This window comes from Bos taurus, chromosome 6 (assembly GCF_002263795.3).
Source record: "Bos taurus isolate L1 Dominette 01449 registration number 42190680 breed Hereford chromosome 6, ARS-UCD2.0, whole genome shotgun sequence".
Taxonomy (NCBI): Eukaryota; Metazoa; Chordata; class Mammalia; order Artiodactyla; family Bovidae; genus Bos; species Bos taurus.
Window position 1 is genome coordinate 83319321 of NC_037333.1, and position 18003 is coordinate 83337323.

General features: G+C 35.6%; 2 protein-coding genes across 4 annotated transcripts in view; one reads left to right on the top strand and one right to left on the bottom strand.

The window, feature by feature from the left end:
* Nucleotides 1–2563, top strand: part of STAP1 (signal transducing adaptor family member 1) — a 30236-nt gene extending 27673 nt beyond the window's left edge. For 2 of the 3 annotated variants that reach the window (XM_059887423.1, XM_059887424.1), the window contains one exon: nt 2351–2563. In XM_059887423.1, the coding sequence (XP_059743406.1) occupies nt 2351–2460 (110 nt within the window). In that variant the 3' untranslated portion in view covers nt 2461–2563. 3 annotated transcript variants of the gene reach the window in all.
* Nucleotides 2564–9558: 6995 nt separating this feature from the next.
* Nucleotides 9559–18003, bottom strand: part of UBA6 (ubiquitin like modifier activating enzyme 6) — an 86907-nt gene continuing 78462 nt past the window's right edge. The window contains 5 exon segments of the mRNA NM_001083438.2: nt 9559–11365; nt 12737–12831; nt 13039–13126; nt 15450–15577; nt 16322–16515. Coding sequence (NP_001076907.1) covers nt 11215–11365; nt 12737–12831; nt 13039–13126; nt 15450–15577; nt 16322–16515 — 656 coding nt within the window. The 3' untranslated portion in view covers nt 9559–11214.

Consider the following 18003-nt stretch of genomic DNA (forward strand, 5'->3'; position numbering starts at 1 on the left):
TGATGATTAAGACGAAACTTGGGATTGGTCATTAGACATAGATGACTTGAGAGAGAAGTCTTATTCCACTGTAAAGGCAGAAGGCTGAGTGCAAGATAACAAGGATTGAGTGGGTGGCGAGGAACTACAGATAAAGATTGTAGTTAGGATTGGCTACAGAATTTGTGGGGCCACTTGTTCATAAGGTATTAAGAATTTCAAAGCAGTGGCAGCGGACTGTTAAACCAAGCATGGGACCCAGTGCCAGTGCACAGTTCACGTGACCACAAGGCTGGCCCTGTTTGTAGTCCAGTTTTTGGCAACGCAGGGCAGACTGGATATGACAGTTTCTTTCCATCCTTTTAAACAATTCCTGGTACACATGATCACTTGACAAGCTGTAAGCAGCAGAGAAAAACATCAGCTCGTTTGGATTCAGTTATCAAAACAAACTCCTGTTCCTACAGATTATGAGGCAAAACAACTTGGTTTGGTTATTTGCATCAGGGCATATCTGGAAAGTCTACTAATTAAAAAGACAGCCAAGTTTAAAAGTCCAAGTTTTAAAACATGGGTATGACTCTTGTGATGACAAATAGTTTTAACAAACTCAGTCTTAAGGAACTTTAGAAAATTATCTAGTAGTGTCTCATTCTATATAGGAATCAATACAAAAAACATTTCTAAGATGTGACCATTCAACTTGTTTGCAAATTCCTAATGATAGCTGCCTCACTGATTTTTGAGGCAGCATAGTTCACTTTTGGTTAGCTCTCATTTTAAAGCATTTTTTCTGACTATTAAGTCTGAAACATTCTCCCTTTGACTTATACATATCCACTCCAAGACTATTGCCTGGAAATTCCCATGGACAGAGGAGCCTGGTAGGCTACAGTCCATGGGGTCGCAAAGAGTCGGACACGACTGAGCGACTTCACTTCAATCCGACTTTTGACTTTAAAACGACACATGGTTTTAAAAAGCCCATCAAATATTTAAAGACTATCACCATGTCCCAGTATCCCTCTGTCCTCTATAAATTATTGGTCCCGTTAGCTCTCTCCCCTCATCTTTGACTTTCTCTATCTTGCAATATAACCACAAATGATGAACATGTTATTATAGATATGATGGCATAATACATTACCTGGACTCTATATAAGAAAATACCACCTAGCAGAAATCTCTGGGAATGTATTAATGTGTTTTTCTTTCCTTTTTTTCCTCCAGAGACGAAAGGATTTCCTGTGACATCTTTAAAATAATTTTTTAAAAGTAGGGGGGAGGCTGGGGAATCCAAACTTTTTTTTCTCTATGGATGATATTGTGTCAGTTATCTAATGCTATGTAACAAACCACCCCTAAAACATGATTATATCAATGACCACTTTATTTACTCACAATTCTGCACATCAGCAACTTGGATTCAATTCCATTGGGCAGTTCTTCTGCTAGCATCTTGATGTCATTTGTAGGACTATAACCAGCTGGTGGCTTGACTGGAGCTGGATGGTCTAAGTTGGCTTCATTCACACATCTGGTGCTGGTGGTCACCTGGGCCTGGCTGAACCATTCTCTTCATGTGGTCTCTAATCCTGAAGGGTTAGCCCACATTCTCTTATGTGAGAACTCAGAGCATTTAAAGAGAGAAGGATAGCTGCATGTCCTTGGGCTAGGAATTCTTAGTGATAAGAATTAAGTATGGCTCTCTTGGAGCTTTCATTATAGGAAAAACTGTGAATTGAATAAATAATCCCAAGTGTGATATATCTTATATACAGGGATTATTTTTCTTCCTTTAAAAAATTTAATTTGCATGCAATAAAATTAAATTTTTGTTGTATAGTTCTGTGAATTCTATCATCACCACAATCAAGATATAGAAAGTTCCATCACCTCCTTTCTTTTTAGTCAATTCTTCTCAGACACAGTCCCTGGCAACTACCGATCTGTTTTCCATTCCTATAGTTCAGCATTTTTGCAGAATGTCATACAAATGGTACCACAGTCCAGAATCTTCTAGGACTTATTTCTTTCACTCATTATAATGTCTAGATTCACGCAAGTGTTGTGTATTATAGTTCACTCTGCTTTATTTATATACTATCTTATTTATATAGAATAGTATATAAATATGGGGGAAATGTCACTATGTAGGGAGGTACCAGTTTGTTCATCCATTAACCAGCTTAAATATATTAGGATCATTTCCAGTTCTGGGCAAGTATTAAGCTACATAAATATTTGTACACAGATTTTTGTGTGAATATGTCTTTATTTCACTTTGGAAAAATATCTAGGAATGAAATTACTGGGTCAAATGATACATGTATGTCTAACTTTATAAGAAACTGTAAAACTCTTTTCACAGGTGGTCCTACCTTTTTACACCTCTACTATGAATGTCTGAGAGCTCTGGCTGCATCCTTGCCAGCACTTCATCTTATCTTTAAGTTTGTAGTGGTAACTCTGTGGTTATAATATGCATTTCCCTAATGATTAATGATGTTGAGTATTTTTTCATGTGCTATTTGCCATTCATGTAATCTAATTTGGCAAAATATACACTTAATTATTTTGACCATATTTTTATTGGGTTATTTGTTTTGACAGCTCTGTTCATATTCTAAATACAAGCCCTTTGTCAGATAAATGATATGCAAATATTTCATTTTGTTTTTCATTCCTTTAAAACCATCTTTTGCAGAGCAGAAGCCCATCAACTTTTGCTTCTGTGGATTGTACTTTTTTGTGTTATATCTGACACATTTTTGCCTAGCTTAAAATTACAGACCGTTTTCCTTCCAACTAACCTTGGAAGTTGTACAGTTACATATGCTGCCTTCTACTGCACTACTTGAGCCAGTCATAAATTCTTGTTTCAAAGTAACGGAAAATATTCTGTCTCTTGATGGTTGGTTGCAAGGTTCTAAGAGAAAAGCACATGAGCATGCAAATATCACTGTGGCCATCTTTGGAAATTATCATCTTCCAAAATGTAAATATGATGATTAACTCTAGTCTGACTTAATCTGAATATGCATGTTGCAATACAGAGTTAATCATTAAAAGATAAAATTTACTAAATTAGTAAAGAAAAAAAAATGTATAATTCACAAAAAGAAAAACCATATTATTTAAGAAAGAATTTAAGGGAAGGAATTGGTTAAATAGGTTTTGTGAGAATTGAAAATGTCAGCAATGGATACAACTACTACGGGGAAGAGGACAGGATTATTAGAGCCTGGAAATCTAGAAGAGATACCCTGAAGAGAGGCAGAAAAAAGGTAGAGCCTGGGAACCAACCACAACCACTGGAAGAAAAGCCATTACTGAGGTGATAAACTGAGGACCAGCAACCAAATGCCAATAGTCAAAGTCTCTTCTCCCTTTCTCCAGCTTTCCAGTCTCCTGCTAGTGTCCCCTATTTGTGGAACCTAGGGGAAGCAAGATGATGAAGGACAAATAGGGTTTACAAAATTCTAGAATACAGAAGGATATCTAGATTTGACAGACAATGGTTTAATAATACCTGGCATACACAGAAATTTAAAAAGCAAACAAATTTTAAAAAGCAATAGAGAAAAACCATAGAACAAGCTAGACAAAAAATAAATCCCCCCAAAATAAAATGTCAGAAATAAATTAGTCATTATATTAAATGTAAGTAGCCCATAGTGTTCCACTTTAAAGACAAAGAATATCAAGTTGGATTACCCACACTTTATGCTGGAAATAAAGAAACACTCTCCTAAAAAACCTAAGAGTTGAAGAGGAACAACCCCTAATGAAAATTTTGAAATAAAGTGAGCTGAGTAATTTGGATTAACATTCTCACTTGAAAATATTTAGGAAAGTTGGACAAAATGTATTTGAAGAAGTATTGGATATCAGAAAGCTAAGTTAGTGAATAATTATCAGGCTAGTATCTGGGAGAAAACAGAAATTCATAAAGGAAATGAATTCTTCATCTGTGAGCACTTGTACCCTGGGAGCTTTCATAGATTTTCTAAAGGTCACCGAGAAGCTGAGCAAAGCTAAAACATTCAAAGGCTTCAAAGGTAGAATGTAGTACCAGCAAAGAGGTGGGGGCTCTGGCTCTGGTAACCCCAGTCCACAATACCAAGTTTGAAGAATTTTTGAACTAAGGATTAACAGGAAGTAAGGGTATCAGTACAGTCAGCTCAGCTCTGAGTCACACGAATGACTCAGAAAAATCCCAGTTCCTGAAATTGTGTCAAAAAGATCCTGAATTACTAGTGGCTAAGTGCTTACCAGAGCATATGAAAAGTCTTATGGAAGATGAACATATCAATCATGTTAGGAATCAAACTGCAGTTGATCTTTGAACAACATGGGAATTAGGCACCAACCCACTGCACAGTTGAAAATCTGCCTATGAGTTTACAGTCTGTCCTCTATAACTGAGGTTCCATTTCCATGGATCATAAGAGATTGTAGTATGTATTTTGTGGAGGGACTAAAGAGCCTCTTGATGAGAGTGAAAGAGGAGAGTGAAAAAGCTGGCTTAAAAGTCAACATTCAAAAAACTACGATCATAGTCCTAGTTCTATCACTTCATGGCAAATAGATGGGGAAGAAGTGGAAATGGGGAAAAAATTTTATTTTCTTGGGACCAAAATCACTGTGGACAGTGACTGCAGCCATGAAATTAAAAGATGTTTGCTCCTTGGAAGAAAAGCTATTAAAAATCTAGACAGTGTATTAAAAGGCAGAGATATCACCTTGCCAAAAAGATCTGTATAGTTAAAGCTATGGCTTTTCCAGTTGTCATGTATGGATATGAGAGTTGGACCATAAAGAAGGCTAAGTGCTGAAGAATTGATGCTTTCGAATTGTGGTGCTGGAGATCTTGACAGTCCCTTGGGCAGCAAGGAAATCAAACCAGTCAATCCTAAAGGAAATCAACCATGAATATTCACTGGAAGGACTGATGCTGAAGCTTCAACACTTTGGCCACCTGATGTGAAGAGCCGACTCACTGGAAAAGACTGATGCTGGAAAAAAAAAAAAAGACTGATGCTGGGAAAGACTGAGGGCAGGCGGAGATGGGGCAACAGAGGATGAGTTGGCTGGATGGCATCACTGACTCAATGGATCCAAGTTTGAGCAAACTCCGGGAGACAATGAAGGAAAGGGAAGCCTGGTATGCTGCAGTCTGCATGCTAAGTTGCTTCACTTGTGTCCGACTCTGCGCAATCCTATGGACTTAGCCCATCAGGCTCCTCTGTCCATGGGATTCTTCAGGCAAGAATAATGGAGTGGGTTGCCATGCCCTTCTCCAGGGGATCTTCCCAACCCAGGGTCTCCTGCATTGTAGGCAATTCTTTACCATCTAAGCCACTAGAGAAGCCCATGCTGCAGTCTAAGGGGTTGCAAAGAGCCAGACATGACTTAGTGACTAAACAACAAGATATATTTAGTGAAAAAAGTCTGCATTTCATTAAAGTGGGCCCATTCAGTTCAAATTGTCTTGTTCAAGACCTACAAGCAGGTGTTCAAATATAATATTGGCATAAAGGTAAAGATAACCACACATACAAGAACACAAGATAATGAGAATTGGCAGAAACAAACATAGAGCATGCAGGAGAGCTTCAGATTTGGGAATTATTAAACACAGACTATTAAATAATAATGCTTTTCATTATTAGATGAAAGATATAAAATTGCAGCAGGACAATTAGAAACTGTGACATGCTAGGTTTGCATATTTGAAATTAGAAATTTGAGAACAAAAATACAAAGGGCTAAAAATAAGCAAGATGCATTACAAAACATAAGTCAGGAAGATTTGTTCCACCAAGTATCAAAAATAATATATCAGCTATAGTGATGAAGACAGTATACCAGCACAGGGATAGAAAATGAACAAAAAATACAGCAAGATATGTATACATATACGGATATGACACGACTTTGCTGGCACTGCAGAAAAGAAGAGACTTCAGTAAATGGTGATGAGGCACTTCCTAGGATATAGAAAAGTAATTCCTCATACATTAAAAACTTAAAGTATGGAAGTCAAAACGAAAGCTTTAGAAGGTAATACAGAGGAGTATCTTTTGACTTTGTGGCTTCAGAGAACAATTTTTAAAAATTCACAAAAAACTCTAGCCTTAAAACAAAAAATTTGATACTTTCCAGTAAATAACCATTAAAAAATTCTTTATATCAAAGAACATCATAAAAGAGGGAAAGGCAAGCCAGAGTGGGAAAAAATATTTGCAGTTATATAGCCAACTAAGAGATGGGAATACCAGACCACCTGATCTGCCTCTTGAGAAACCTATATGCAGGTCAGGAAGCAACAGTTAGAACTGGACATGGAACGACAGACTAGTTCCAAATAGGAAAAGGAGTACGTCAAGGCTGTATATTGTCACCCTGCTTATTTAACTTCTATGCAGAGTACATCATGTGAAATACCAGGCTGGATGAAGCACAAGCTGGAATCAAGACTGCTGGGAGAAATATCAATAACCTCAGACATGCAGATGACACCACCCTTATGGCAGAAAGTGAAGAACTAAAGAGCCTCTTGATGAAAGTGAATGAGGAGAGTGAAAAAGTTGGCTTAAAGCTCAACATTCAGAAAACTAAGATCATGGCATGCGGTTCCATCACTTTATAGCAAATAGATGGGGAAACGGGCAGACTTTATTTTTTTGAGCTCCAAAATCACTGCAGATGGTGATTGCAGCCATGAAATTAAAAGATGCTTGCTCCTTGGAAGAAAAGTTATGGCCAACCTAGACAGCATATTAAAAAGCAGAGACATTACTTTGCTAACAACCATCCGTCTAGTCAAGGCTATGATTTTTCCAGTTGTCATGTATGGATGTGAGAGTTGGATTATAAAGAAAGCTGAGCACTGAATAATTGATGCTTTTGAACTGTGGTTTTGGAGAAGACTTCTGAGAGTTCCCTGGACTGCAAGAAGATCCAACCAGTCCATCCTAAAGGAGATCAGTCCTGAGTGTTCATTGGAAGGACTGATGTTGAAGCTGAAACTCCAATACTTTGGCCATCTGATGTGAAGAACTAACTCAGTGGAAAAGACCTTGATGCTGGGAAAAACTGAAGGCGGGAGGAGAGGGGGACAACAGAGGATGAAATGGTTGGATGGCATCACCAACTCAATGGACATAAGTTTGGGTAAACTCTGGGAGCTGGTGACAGACAGGGAGGCCTGGTGTGCTGCAGTCCATGGGGTTGCAAAGAGTCAGACGTGATTGAGCGACTGAACTGAACTGAGCCAACTAAGAACAGGATTTATAATGCTCTTTAATGAATCAAAGAAGAAAAAATCTGCCAACACAAGCAAAAAAATGGGCAAAAGAATTTAAAAGTCACTTCACAAAAAACAAAGAGTGGCCAGCAAACATATAAAAACGTACTCAATTTCACAAGTAACTAGGGAAATGCAGAGTAAAACTTCAATGAGATATAATTGCACATCCAAAAGATTGGCAAAATTAAAAAAACAAACAAACCTGTTAACACCAGAGTTGAGCAAAGTAGAAAAGCACAACATCTCTGTTGCTCAGGGAAAATTTTGTTTTAATCTCATAAAATTTAAGATGTAAATATCCTACAATCAAGGACTATTCCTAGGCATACATAGCTTAGTTGCACTAGGCGAAGGGATAGGCTACCCACTCCAGTATTCTTGGGCTTCTGTAGTGGCTCAGATGGTAAAGAATCTGCCTTGTAAGGCAGGAGACCTGGGTTTGAACCCTGAGTTGGGAAGATACACTGGAGAAGGGAATGGCTACCCACTCCAGTATTCTTGCCTGGGTAATTCCAAGGACAGAGGAGCCTGGCAGGCTACAAAAGAGTCGGACATGACTGAACGATTTTCACACATAAAATAACGTTCACTGTGCAACTGTGATCCTCCTTCTGCGAAAACCCACTGTCCACAGTCAACAGAATGAATGAAGTGTTACATTAATGCAAAGGTAAATTATACATCAATGATGATGAATAAAGTTGTTACAAGCAACAACATGGATGAATCCTATGTTGAATGAAAGAAGAATCCCATCTTGAAGGAAAATATAGTATAATTCTATTTACATAAAATTAAAAAACCATCAAAAGTACAGTATTGTTTAGGTACAAACATAGGAGGTAACATTATAAATAAAAACAAAGACAGTTATCACAAAAGGGAGAATAGTGCTAATGTGAGGGGAAGCTGGTTGTGAATGGGAAGCGACTATAAGGGGAGTTTCTGGGCTGCTGTCAATTTTGTATTGATTTGAGAGCTTGTTACACAACTAGTTACTTTAAAATTATTCCCAAAATTGTGTATTTGTATTTTATGTACTCTTTTGAATATGTATATACACACAAATGTGTATATATATGAATACATATATATTTCTTAAATAAAGAAAGCTAAGACATGGCAAGAAAAACAAATTATCGACTGGTTACTTACTGGGACACCCAAGACTGCAACTTCCTGGTTTATGTTTTGAATTTGTTAGAAGTAAAATAGTTAAAGCAATACCTAATGACTGTATACTAAATGGTTATGTATTTACAATCATAATGAAATTTCTGATAATATTTACTGCAGTTGAAAGGTATTAGGTAAAGAGATTTTTCTCCCCCCTTAAGATCTCACTTTACAATTACAAAATAGTGAACTCTAAACACTGCTAACATTTTTTTATGCCTTATCACTGGCGCCATCAGGGTGTATCATATTACACAAAAAATAAAAATACACATCTATATCCAAGTTCTACCCTTGGGACAATTTAAAGGAACTTATAAGTTAGTAACATACTGCTCTGAACTCTATAAAGTAATGAATGGGCTTTAGAAATCCCTGACCAGCAGTCTGGGATTTACCAGATCTTCCCCCTCAATTGTTTTAACAGTTTCCAGGAGCCAAAAGCACTTGGAAGTAATGTCCCTCCACATCCAGTGAGTGCTGTATCTCCATGACTGCACAACTTGAAAACTAGGAAACACCAAAGCAATACTACTCATAAAATGAATAGTAAAACTGGAATCTCCAGAGTCAACTTCAGAACAGGATTTACAAAGATAATGTCAAATTTCTTGATTTATTTTTAATAAGTAAAAAATCACTCAGTGGTACTGTACAAAATCAAATCATTAATTTTTGCACCTGGTATTTCAATCACCAGCAGTGATCTCATGGTACAGAAATAAAACAGACAATGAAAAAAAAACTGTCATTAAATTCATGCTGGCTTTCCAGTTTAGCAGAACTAAATAGAAGAAATAAACGGCAATACTGTTACCCATAGGAAAAAAAAAAAGCAATGACAAAATGGTTTCACATTTAATCATAAAATGAACTTAATCTTTGTTGATTCTGTTTAAATCTGCTAAAGCACTGATCTCCAGAAATAAGAACTGATAGCCAGGTTCTGTTCTAAATTTACTTCTGAAGAGATGTAGAGATTTATATAGAGTAAGTAAGATACTAGATCATAGTTGAGAATTATTGAATGGCTACTGAGAAAGTATCAGTTGCTGTCATAGAGTACAAAACAAAAAAGTGGAACAGACTTCTTATAGGAAAGTTCTTTTATTAGTGCTAGCCTCTAATGTTCCAAGCCACAGAGCTTTGATATTCCTGAATTCACTTTTAAGTAATATTAATTTTAAGCACTGTGTTTGCAATATACATGAAGTGAGAGGGAAGGATATGATGAACCAAAATTAATTGCTTATTTCAAAGGTAGTCAGTTCCTGTAGACTCATCCTGTCCACTTATCCTTGCCTCCAATGCAGATTACCCTTTAATCATACAAACTCAACCTCCATTCCTCCATGGGATGATGCTTTTACAAAAGAATGAAACAATATGCCTGGTTGACTAAACTATATACAAATGGAATAAAAGGAAAGTTAAGGAGGGAATAGAAAAAGATATCAAATTGTATTAATACTGATGTGAATCAGTTTTTAATTTATCAAAGTACTTATTAATGGTCTGAACAGAAAAATAGAGGAAAAGCAGCTAGAAGGAAATGACATTCTGTGGTTACGAAATGCCAATTGCTTTAGGACACATATCACTGGAAGTAAATGAAACACCTGCTGTTTTCACTGAGTTTACAGTGTTGAGTATACTTTATGTTATTTTAATGAAAGCATTTCTATGAATACCTGCAATAGCTCCTAGCAGAAAACAGAACGTTTCTATCAATAAAGATCTAAAAAAATAAATTTTTATCTTTGTCAACTCCCTTTCTGGGAATGTGGAATTAAATAATACATTTCCTTTAAAAAAAAAAAAAAATTGTTTTTCTGTCCATTTGTTTGCTGGAAGAAAAAAAAAATCAAGACTCAACTAGTGATAATTTTTTAATTTCTACTCTTCAACTTCTAAGGACACTCCATTTACAAAACTTTTTAGTCTTATATACTATGACAGTTAGGTTTAGAGTTCCAAATAAATAAAACAGCCACATTAGAAGGCATACTGATGAATCAAATGACCAACCATATTTATCTGTTTGCATTTGTGGATTCTCTAAGAGGGCTGTCAAGAGTTCATACAGTATTGTTAACATTTAGTTCCGGTTAACACCTGTCATCATGACTTATGACACTGATGCTGTCAACAAAGATCCTGATTTTGGAGAGACAGTGATATAGCAAACTCTGGTAAAATGAGCAGAGGTAACATTTGTACAATTCTAAATGTCTACTCTTTATCCACTGCTACTATCCCCCCACCTCCATTGATGTTAAATTCAAAGCCTCATCTTGAAAGGTGCAGGGAGCCAAATACTATTTGAAGAGAAAAATGGGCCTCAAATACTAAACAACAACAACAACAATTTATAAAATGAGATTAAATGTTTTGGATAATTACATTTGTAACTTTCAATTTCTTGATGTTTTAGCTCTTCTAGTCTTGGGTATGTAATTTTTCCTTCGTTTCATCCAAAGAAGTCAATATACAATTTTTTGGTAAGCATTATAAAATGGCATTCCAGTTCAAAGTTGCTTGTGATCACATCCACATATGAAGCACAACATGAGTGTATATACTATGCTTCAAAATCCTTTACAATTCTTCACTGTACTTCCTTTTTTTTTACTGATGGTTCCCTTAAATTAAGGCTTTATCAAAGAGAAATCCATAGCATTTTGAGCTGACTTTTTTAGTTCCTGAATTAAGTGCATTCTTTCCAAAATCAAGTAGTCTTAAATTTAAGACAACTTCTGTTCATCAGTGTCATGACTAAAGTAGTATCTTACTGGAGGTCCAGGTAAATCTTCGTCTCCATCAACATCTGGAGCAAATGACACAGTAAGATCCACATATCTCTTTTCAGCAGAAGGTTTCACAAGTTTATGCATTCTAAGAAAAATAAACAAGGACAAATAATTTGGTAAAGTCTGTAAAATTAAAAGAGTGATTCAATGATTATGTTGTCCAAAGAATCTGATCTTGTTTAAATTTACTTTTAAATGTAGTAATTCATCTGCTTTCATATAATTAAGGAAATGAATGATTTACCTAACAATTTTTACCTCTGTTGGTAATGATAAAGAATACAGACCACTTATTAAAAAACACCACCCCCCCGAAAAAAACCACATAGCAAAAAAACCCAAAATGTAAGCAATGCTTTTAAAAAATGAATATATAGATGGGAAATACAGATTCCTGCTCTTGTGAATGAAGCTTATTAGTGGGGGGAGATGATAATATAGTGATTATTAGTGACAAATGTTATGAGAAAGGGAACAAGTAGAGCAGAATAAAGGGGATTAGGAGTGCTAGGCTGGGAGATTGGACAGGATATAGTATTAGATGGGGTTCAGAGGGGCCTCTTTAGGAAGTGCAAAGACCAGAGGTGAGAGTTAGTCAGATGGCCATCTCAGAAAGAGTTGTAAGCAAAGGGAAAAACTAGATCAAAGGTCCCATGCTGGAGAATGGAATGTTCAAGGAAAAGGAGGGAGTTCACTGTAACTGGAATATTGTGAACAAGGACAGAGAAGTATGAAAGGAACTCAGAGGAGTAAGTGGGAACCAGATACTTTAGGGCCTTGCAGACCACTGTAAAGACTGGCTGATTTTGCTCCCTCCCTTCCTTTTTCTCTCTGCTCAAATGTCAGCTTATCAAATCAAAATATGACAGGCAGAGGGATTACCAAGATTATCTAACATACTAATATACTGTAGCAATTTAACACACCTTTATTCTGCTTTATTTTTCCATAGCACTTACCACCATCTGATATTCATGTCCCTCCTCAAGAAGGGTAGGGACTTTGCTTCACTCACTGCTGTATCCCTAATGCTCACAAAAGTACCTGGGATATAGTAGGCACTCTTCGAAAAAATATGCTGAATAAATGAATGACAATAACAATTGGCATTTTTTTTAATACTTCAGTTTCACCAGCCTAATCCTCAGTGCTTGCACATAAGAGGTGGATCTGCTTTTACTTAGTATATTGATCAAATCAGGTTTCTAAGCCCATTAGTTTCAAAGCTGACTCAGAACTACAAGAAATTCACAAGAATATTGTAATCCTATAAATCTCACTGGGAAGGTAGCCTATGAAGCTTGGTACATTCACTGTCTTTATTTCTGTCATTAGATAAGAGTAAATCATGTATTTTTATCTGAACTTTAATAATCTCTACACTTAATTTTCTAGTGTACATCCAACTTATATTTCAATTTCTAAGAATCTCTTGCATACAATGTTTGGTACTTACGTTAACTTCAATCTTTTTGCATGACCAGGCACTATAGGAACATAGAGCATTTTGACTCCCTGTACCACCATTGTTGGCTCAATTCCATACTTCTCCTAAAAATGAATATCAAAAAGAAAAACAATCAAAGCTCCATCCAAATAGAAAATGGTTGTGACAATGTTTTACAACCAGTAAAAAGAAAGCAAATTTGTGATAAATAATATTTATAAAAACCTCTAAGAGTCGGACATGACTAAACACTAATGAGATCATGTATAAAAACTAACAGACTCAAAGCAACTAATGAATAATTGTCTCACTTTGACTGCATTTATGAAGTCCAAGAGGGTGAAATCTTCTTTTCCATGTATAGTCCATCTGTCCCAAATTGTAAATGATATTCCATTTCTGTTGTAGAAAAATATTCAGAACAAAAACATTTACATTTTCTTCCCTTGAGTAATAATAAAAAAACCCCAGAAATCCACTATTTGTGATTTAACTAGATATTAATGTGTGAGTAAAAAAAAGGAAAATATAACTTAAAATATTCCAAAATCTTACTTCCCCAGTATACTACACAGGTAACCATTTTTATCAGTACCTTGTTATCTTTCCAATGTCTCATTATAAACCAGTATGTCTTAGCAAGAGAGTTTGGTTCTCAATAGCTGCATAAGTTTCACTGTGTGGATGTTTCAGTCTCCTATCATTGGACACTTAGGTTGTTCTAATCTTCGGCTATGATAAACAATGCCAGAATGAACATCCTATACGTGTATCATTTGAAATGAGTGAAACCCATGCAAGTTTGAAATATAGTGCTGTATATGTTTTAATATGGGTATTTTATATTCTCATCAATAATGTATGAGAGTAAAGCTTTCTCACACTATTGCCAAGATGGTAATTTTCAAATTTTTTGCTGTTACCAGTTTAAACTGTAAAAAATGAAAGTCCCAGGGAATTGTTCTGCTTTGTCATACAGCTTTTGGAACTAGATGCTTATTCTCATTATCCATTAGTCAGACACTAAGGGTGGCTTCTAATTCATCCGAGTTAGGCAAACATAGATGAAACATAAGAAAGTACAATGCTGAATAGTGTGGCAGATTAATAGTGTGCTGACTATACTATGGCTAGTTTAGTCAGAAATGCTTCATGCCAGATGCATAAGAATGAAACTGGACTTCTATCTTCCACCATACACAAAAATTATCGATTATCAGAATGAATCAAACACCTGAATTAAGACCTAAAACCATAAAATTCCTAGAAGAAACCTTAGGTGGTAAGCTCCTTGACACTAGGTTTTGGTGATGAGTTTTTAGATTTGACAGCAAAAGTAAAGGTGACAAAATAAAAATAAACAAGTGGGACTGTATCAAACTCAAAATCCACAAAGGAAAAAAAAAAATCAACAAAATGAAAAGGCAACCAACTAAATGGGAGAAAATATTTGCAAATCATATATCTGATAAGGATTTAATACACAAAATATATAACACACTCAGACAACTCAACAGCAAAAAATACATACAATCCAATAACAAAATGGGCAAATGACCTGAACAGTTTTCCAGAGCAAACATACAGATTGCCAATAGGTAGATAAAAAAGACGCTCATTATTACTACCAGAGAAATACAAATCAAAGCCACATTGAGGTATCATCACACACCTGTTAGGATGGTTATCATCAAAAAAAACAAAAGGTAGCAAATGCTGGCAAGGATGCGAAGCAATTCAACCTCTTGTACATTTCTAGCAGGAATGTAAAATGATACAGCCACTACGGAATGCAGTATTTAGGTTCTTCAAAAACAACAAAAATAGAAATACCATATGATCTAGCAAATCCACTTCTGGGTATTTATCCAAAGAAGATGCCAACACTAACTTGAAAAGGTATCTGTACTCCCATGTTCACTGAAGCTTTGTTTATATAATAGCCAAGACATGGAATCAATCTAAGTGTCCATTTTGGAGGAATCAATAAAAAAAGTATGGTGTCATATACAATGAAGTATTATTCAGCGGTAAAAAGAATGAAATCCTGCCTTTTGCAACAACAGAGATGGACCTTGAAGACATACTAAATAAGTCTGACAGAGAAAGATGGATACCTTATCACCTTATGTATATGTGGAATTTAAAACAAACAAACCATCTCTCTTCCCCAGAAAACTCAATCAACTAACTAGAAAAAAACCAAAAAAACCACAAGCTCATAGAAGAGGCAGGTGGTGAGGGTGAACAAAATGGATAAAGGGAATCAAAAGGTACAAACTTTTGGTTGTAAGGTAAGTCATGGATATATATAATGTGCAGCACAGTGACTATAGTTAATACTGTATTGCATATTTGAAAATTGCTGGGTGAGTAAATCCTGAATATTCTCATCATAAGAAAAATTCTGTAACTATGTTTGATAACGGATGGTGACTGAACTTATTGTGGTAATCATTTCACAACATATACAGGTGTCGAATCATTGTGTTGTACACCTGAAAGTAAATTAATGTTGCATGTCAATTATATAATTTAAAAAAAAAGGAAAAAAATGCTACATGAAGATGGGGTTATGACCTTGTCTTGAAGTGACAGAAAAGATGTGTGTGTAGAGAGGAAAAGGAGTGATGAAGCTATTATTTTTCCCTTTTAAAAAGTAAAAAAAAAAACAAAACTATTTCATTCTCATTATGCAAGAGAAGCAGATCTTCATGCATACCTGATTTCAGTTTTTCTTACTTCAGATGTCTCTGTAAACACTATGATCGGAATGGCTAAGTTAAGGAAACAATTTTTGTAAGCTTCAAATGGATAGTCACCAGCTACTTTGATCATCTCCAATGCAACCTAGGTAAAAGAAGGTGATCTGATTATATAATAGCCTAAAACTAACTATGACTTTAATTGCACGTATATAATTTTCCTGACTTCTTCTCAAGAATTTCTGTGTAGAGAATAAAAGTAGTTATTAGACTAGAGTAATAAAAATTTCTGTAAGTCTAATTAATCTGACCATGTAATCTTCCTATTTTGAAAGCAGACACCAGCACTCAAGAAATACAGCTGTCTGAAATCATTTAATAATAGGAACAATAACTATATAGCGTCTATGAGTAACACTAAAGTATAATAACTAGCATGGTCCTAAAGATTCTAAATTGTTAAGGAATTGTTAAGAAAAGACTAAATCAAAAGAAATCCAAATCACTATTGAGAACAGCATTTTTTTAAGGCAAAGAACTAAAATCTAATATTATCAAAGTGCAAAGTCTAGGATAGTTCATTTTATTCAAGAAAAATAAGGCACATGGATTGTATGGAGGATACAAAGATGATTAAGAGGATTATTGCTTGTAAGAAAAATTATACTCTAACTCAAAGGAGCTTATTTAAAAATGTTTGCATTATCTGTAAAAGTTCAAAATACAAGATTACTGTATTTGCAGAAATACCTTACAATTTTAAATTATAAGGTCAATAAGTATCCTTCCTTCTCTAAGATCTCCGAGTGAATGGTTTAGGGGTGGTATAATAGGGAAGACAGGAAAGAAGTAATGATATAGCAACATTTTCACAGAATAATAATCTCACCAAGCCAGAGACTGCAGCAGTAGATGTTGCTATAGCAGGTATAATTCTACCTGCTATGCGCTTTGTTTTCAAACGGTCAGCGGGTTCAATACTATACATTTTGGCACGAAGATTTGATGCAGCTGTGATGAAATCTATGTGTCCATTATGATCATCATCTTTTTCAAATGAAAGCACTGCCATCTGAAGGTCACCTGATGATAACCAGAAAAACAAAGTTTGCTAGTAAGTAATAAAGGCTTTACTAAGTAAAAAGCAATGTGGGCTCACTACTGTTGAAGAATCTTTTCTGTGTTTTGTTTAGCTTTGTAAGTAACTGAAAAATACCAAAAAAGAAAAAAAGAAAGAAAAGTCAGAGAACTTAAGTTATTGAAGGACATGAAAATGATGGCTTTAATACCACTAAATTAGAGAAATTTTGATATTATAAAACTTTTCTAAAAAATATAAAAATAAAGCCGTGGCAGATTCATGTCAATGTATGATGAAACCAATACAATATTGTATAGTAATTAGCCTCCAAAAAAATAAATAAATAAAGTGGAAAAAAAAAAAGGCCATGTACATTTACTATTAAGCAGTTTACAATAAAAAAGTCAACACTGGCTACTGTTCAAAAACCGATTCCCTAAGTACTACTCTGAAAAATTTTACCTCTGATAACTAAGCATAGAGTCAACTGGTCAAATAAAAACAAGTATTTTGGGGGAAGTTTTTAAGATTAATTTGTGGTTCCCCAAATCATTCTGCAGACAGGTGTAGCTTGATCTGTGATGAAATAAAAAGTAAGAAATGGTAATAAGTTTTTTCTAGAATTCCAATTATTAACTTAGGATATCAACTGTTTACTTGCAAAATAAATAGTTGGCTGTAAATCACATAGTTGTGTCTGACTCTTTGCGACCCCATGAACTGTAGCTCACAGACTCTGTACATGGGATTCTTCAGGTAAGAACACTGAAGTGGGTTACCATTCTCTTCTCCAGGGTAACTTCCCAACACAGGGATTGAACCTGGGTCTTCCGCATTGCAGGGAGATTCTTTTACTGTCTGAGCCCACCAGGGACGCCCTAAATAGTTGGCTAATCTAGGGTTTTTTCTTGAATTTTACTGGTCTTTATGTAAAATCCCCGAAGTTTGGAAACTGCTGATTTATGTAGTTAAAGGATACTGGGGAGGTCTCAAAACAAGCTAGTACAGATCTGTTTTTCAGTAATTAAAAGTTCAGTTTTTTATATTTAAGATCATTTAGCAAGGGTGTACAAAGGTCAGATTTATATTACCTGTGTATAATTATGGAAGCCAAGAAGAAATCTGTCTATAATTTTTTTATCCTAAAGTGATTTAACTGGGTCTATGGGGTCGCACAGAGTCAGACATGACTGAAGCGACTTAGCAGCAGCAGCAGCAGGTTTAGTCTGGCTTCTCTGGTATCTCAGCCGGTCAAGCATCTGCCTGCAATGCAGGAGAGCTGGGTCCGATCTCTGGGTTAGGACATCCCCTGCAGGAGGGCATGGCAACCCACTCCAGTATTCTTGCGTGGGGAATCCCCATGAAGAGAGGAGCCTGGTGGGCTGCAGTCCATGGAGTTGCAAAAGTTGGACATGACTGAGCAACTAAGCACGCACACACACATGCAGGGTTAGTCTCCACAAGGACTCCATTTTTCATTCATTATGCTA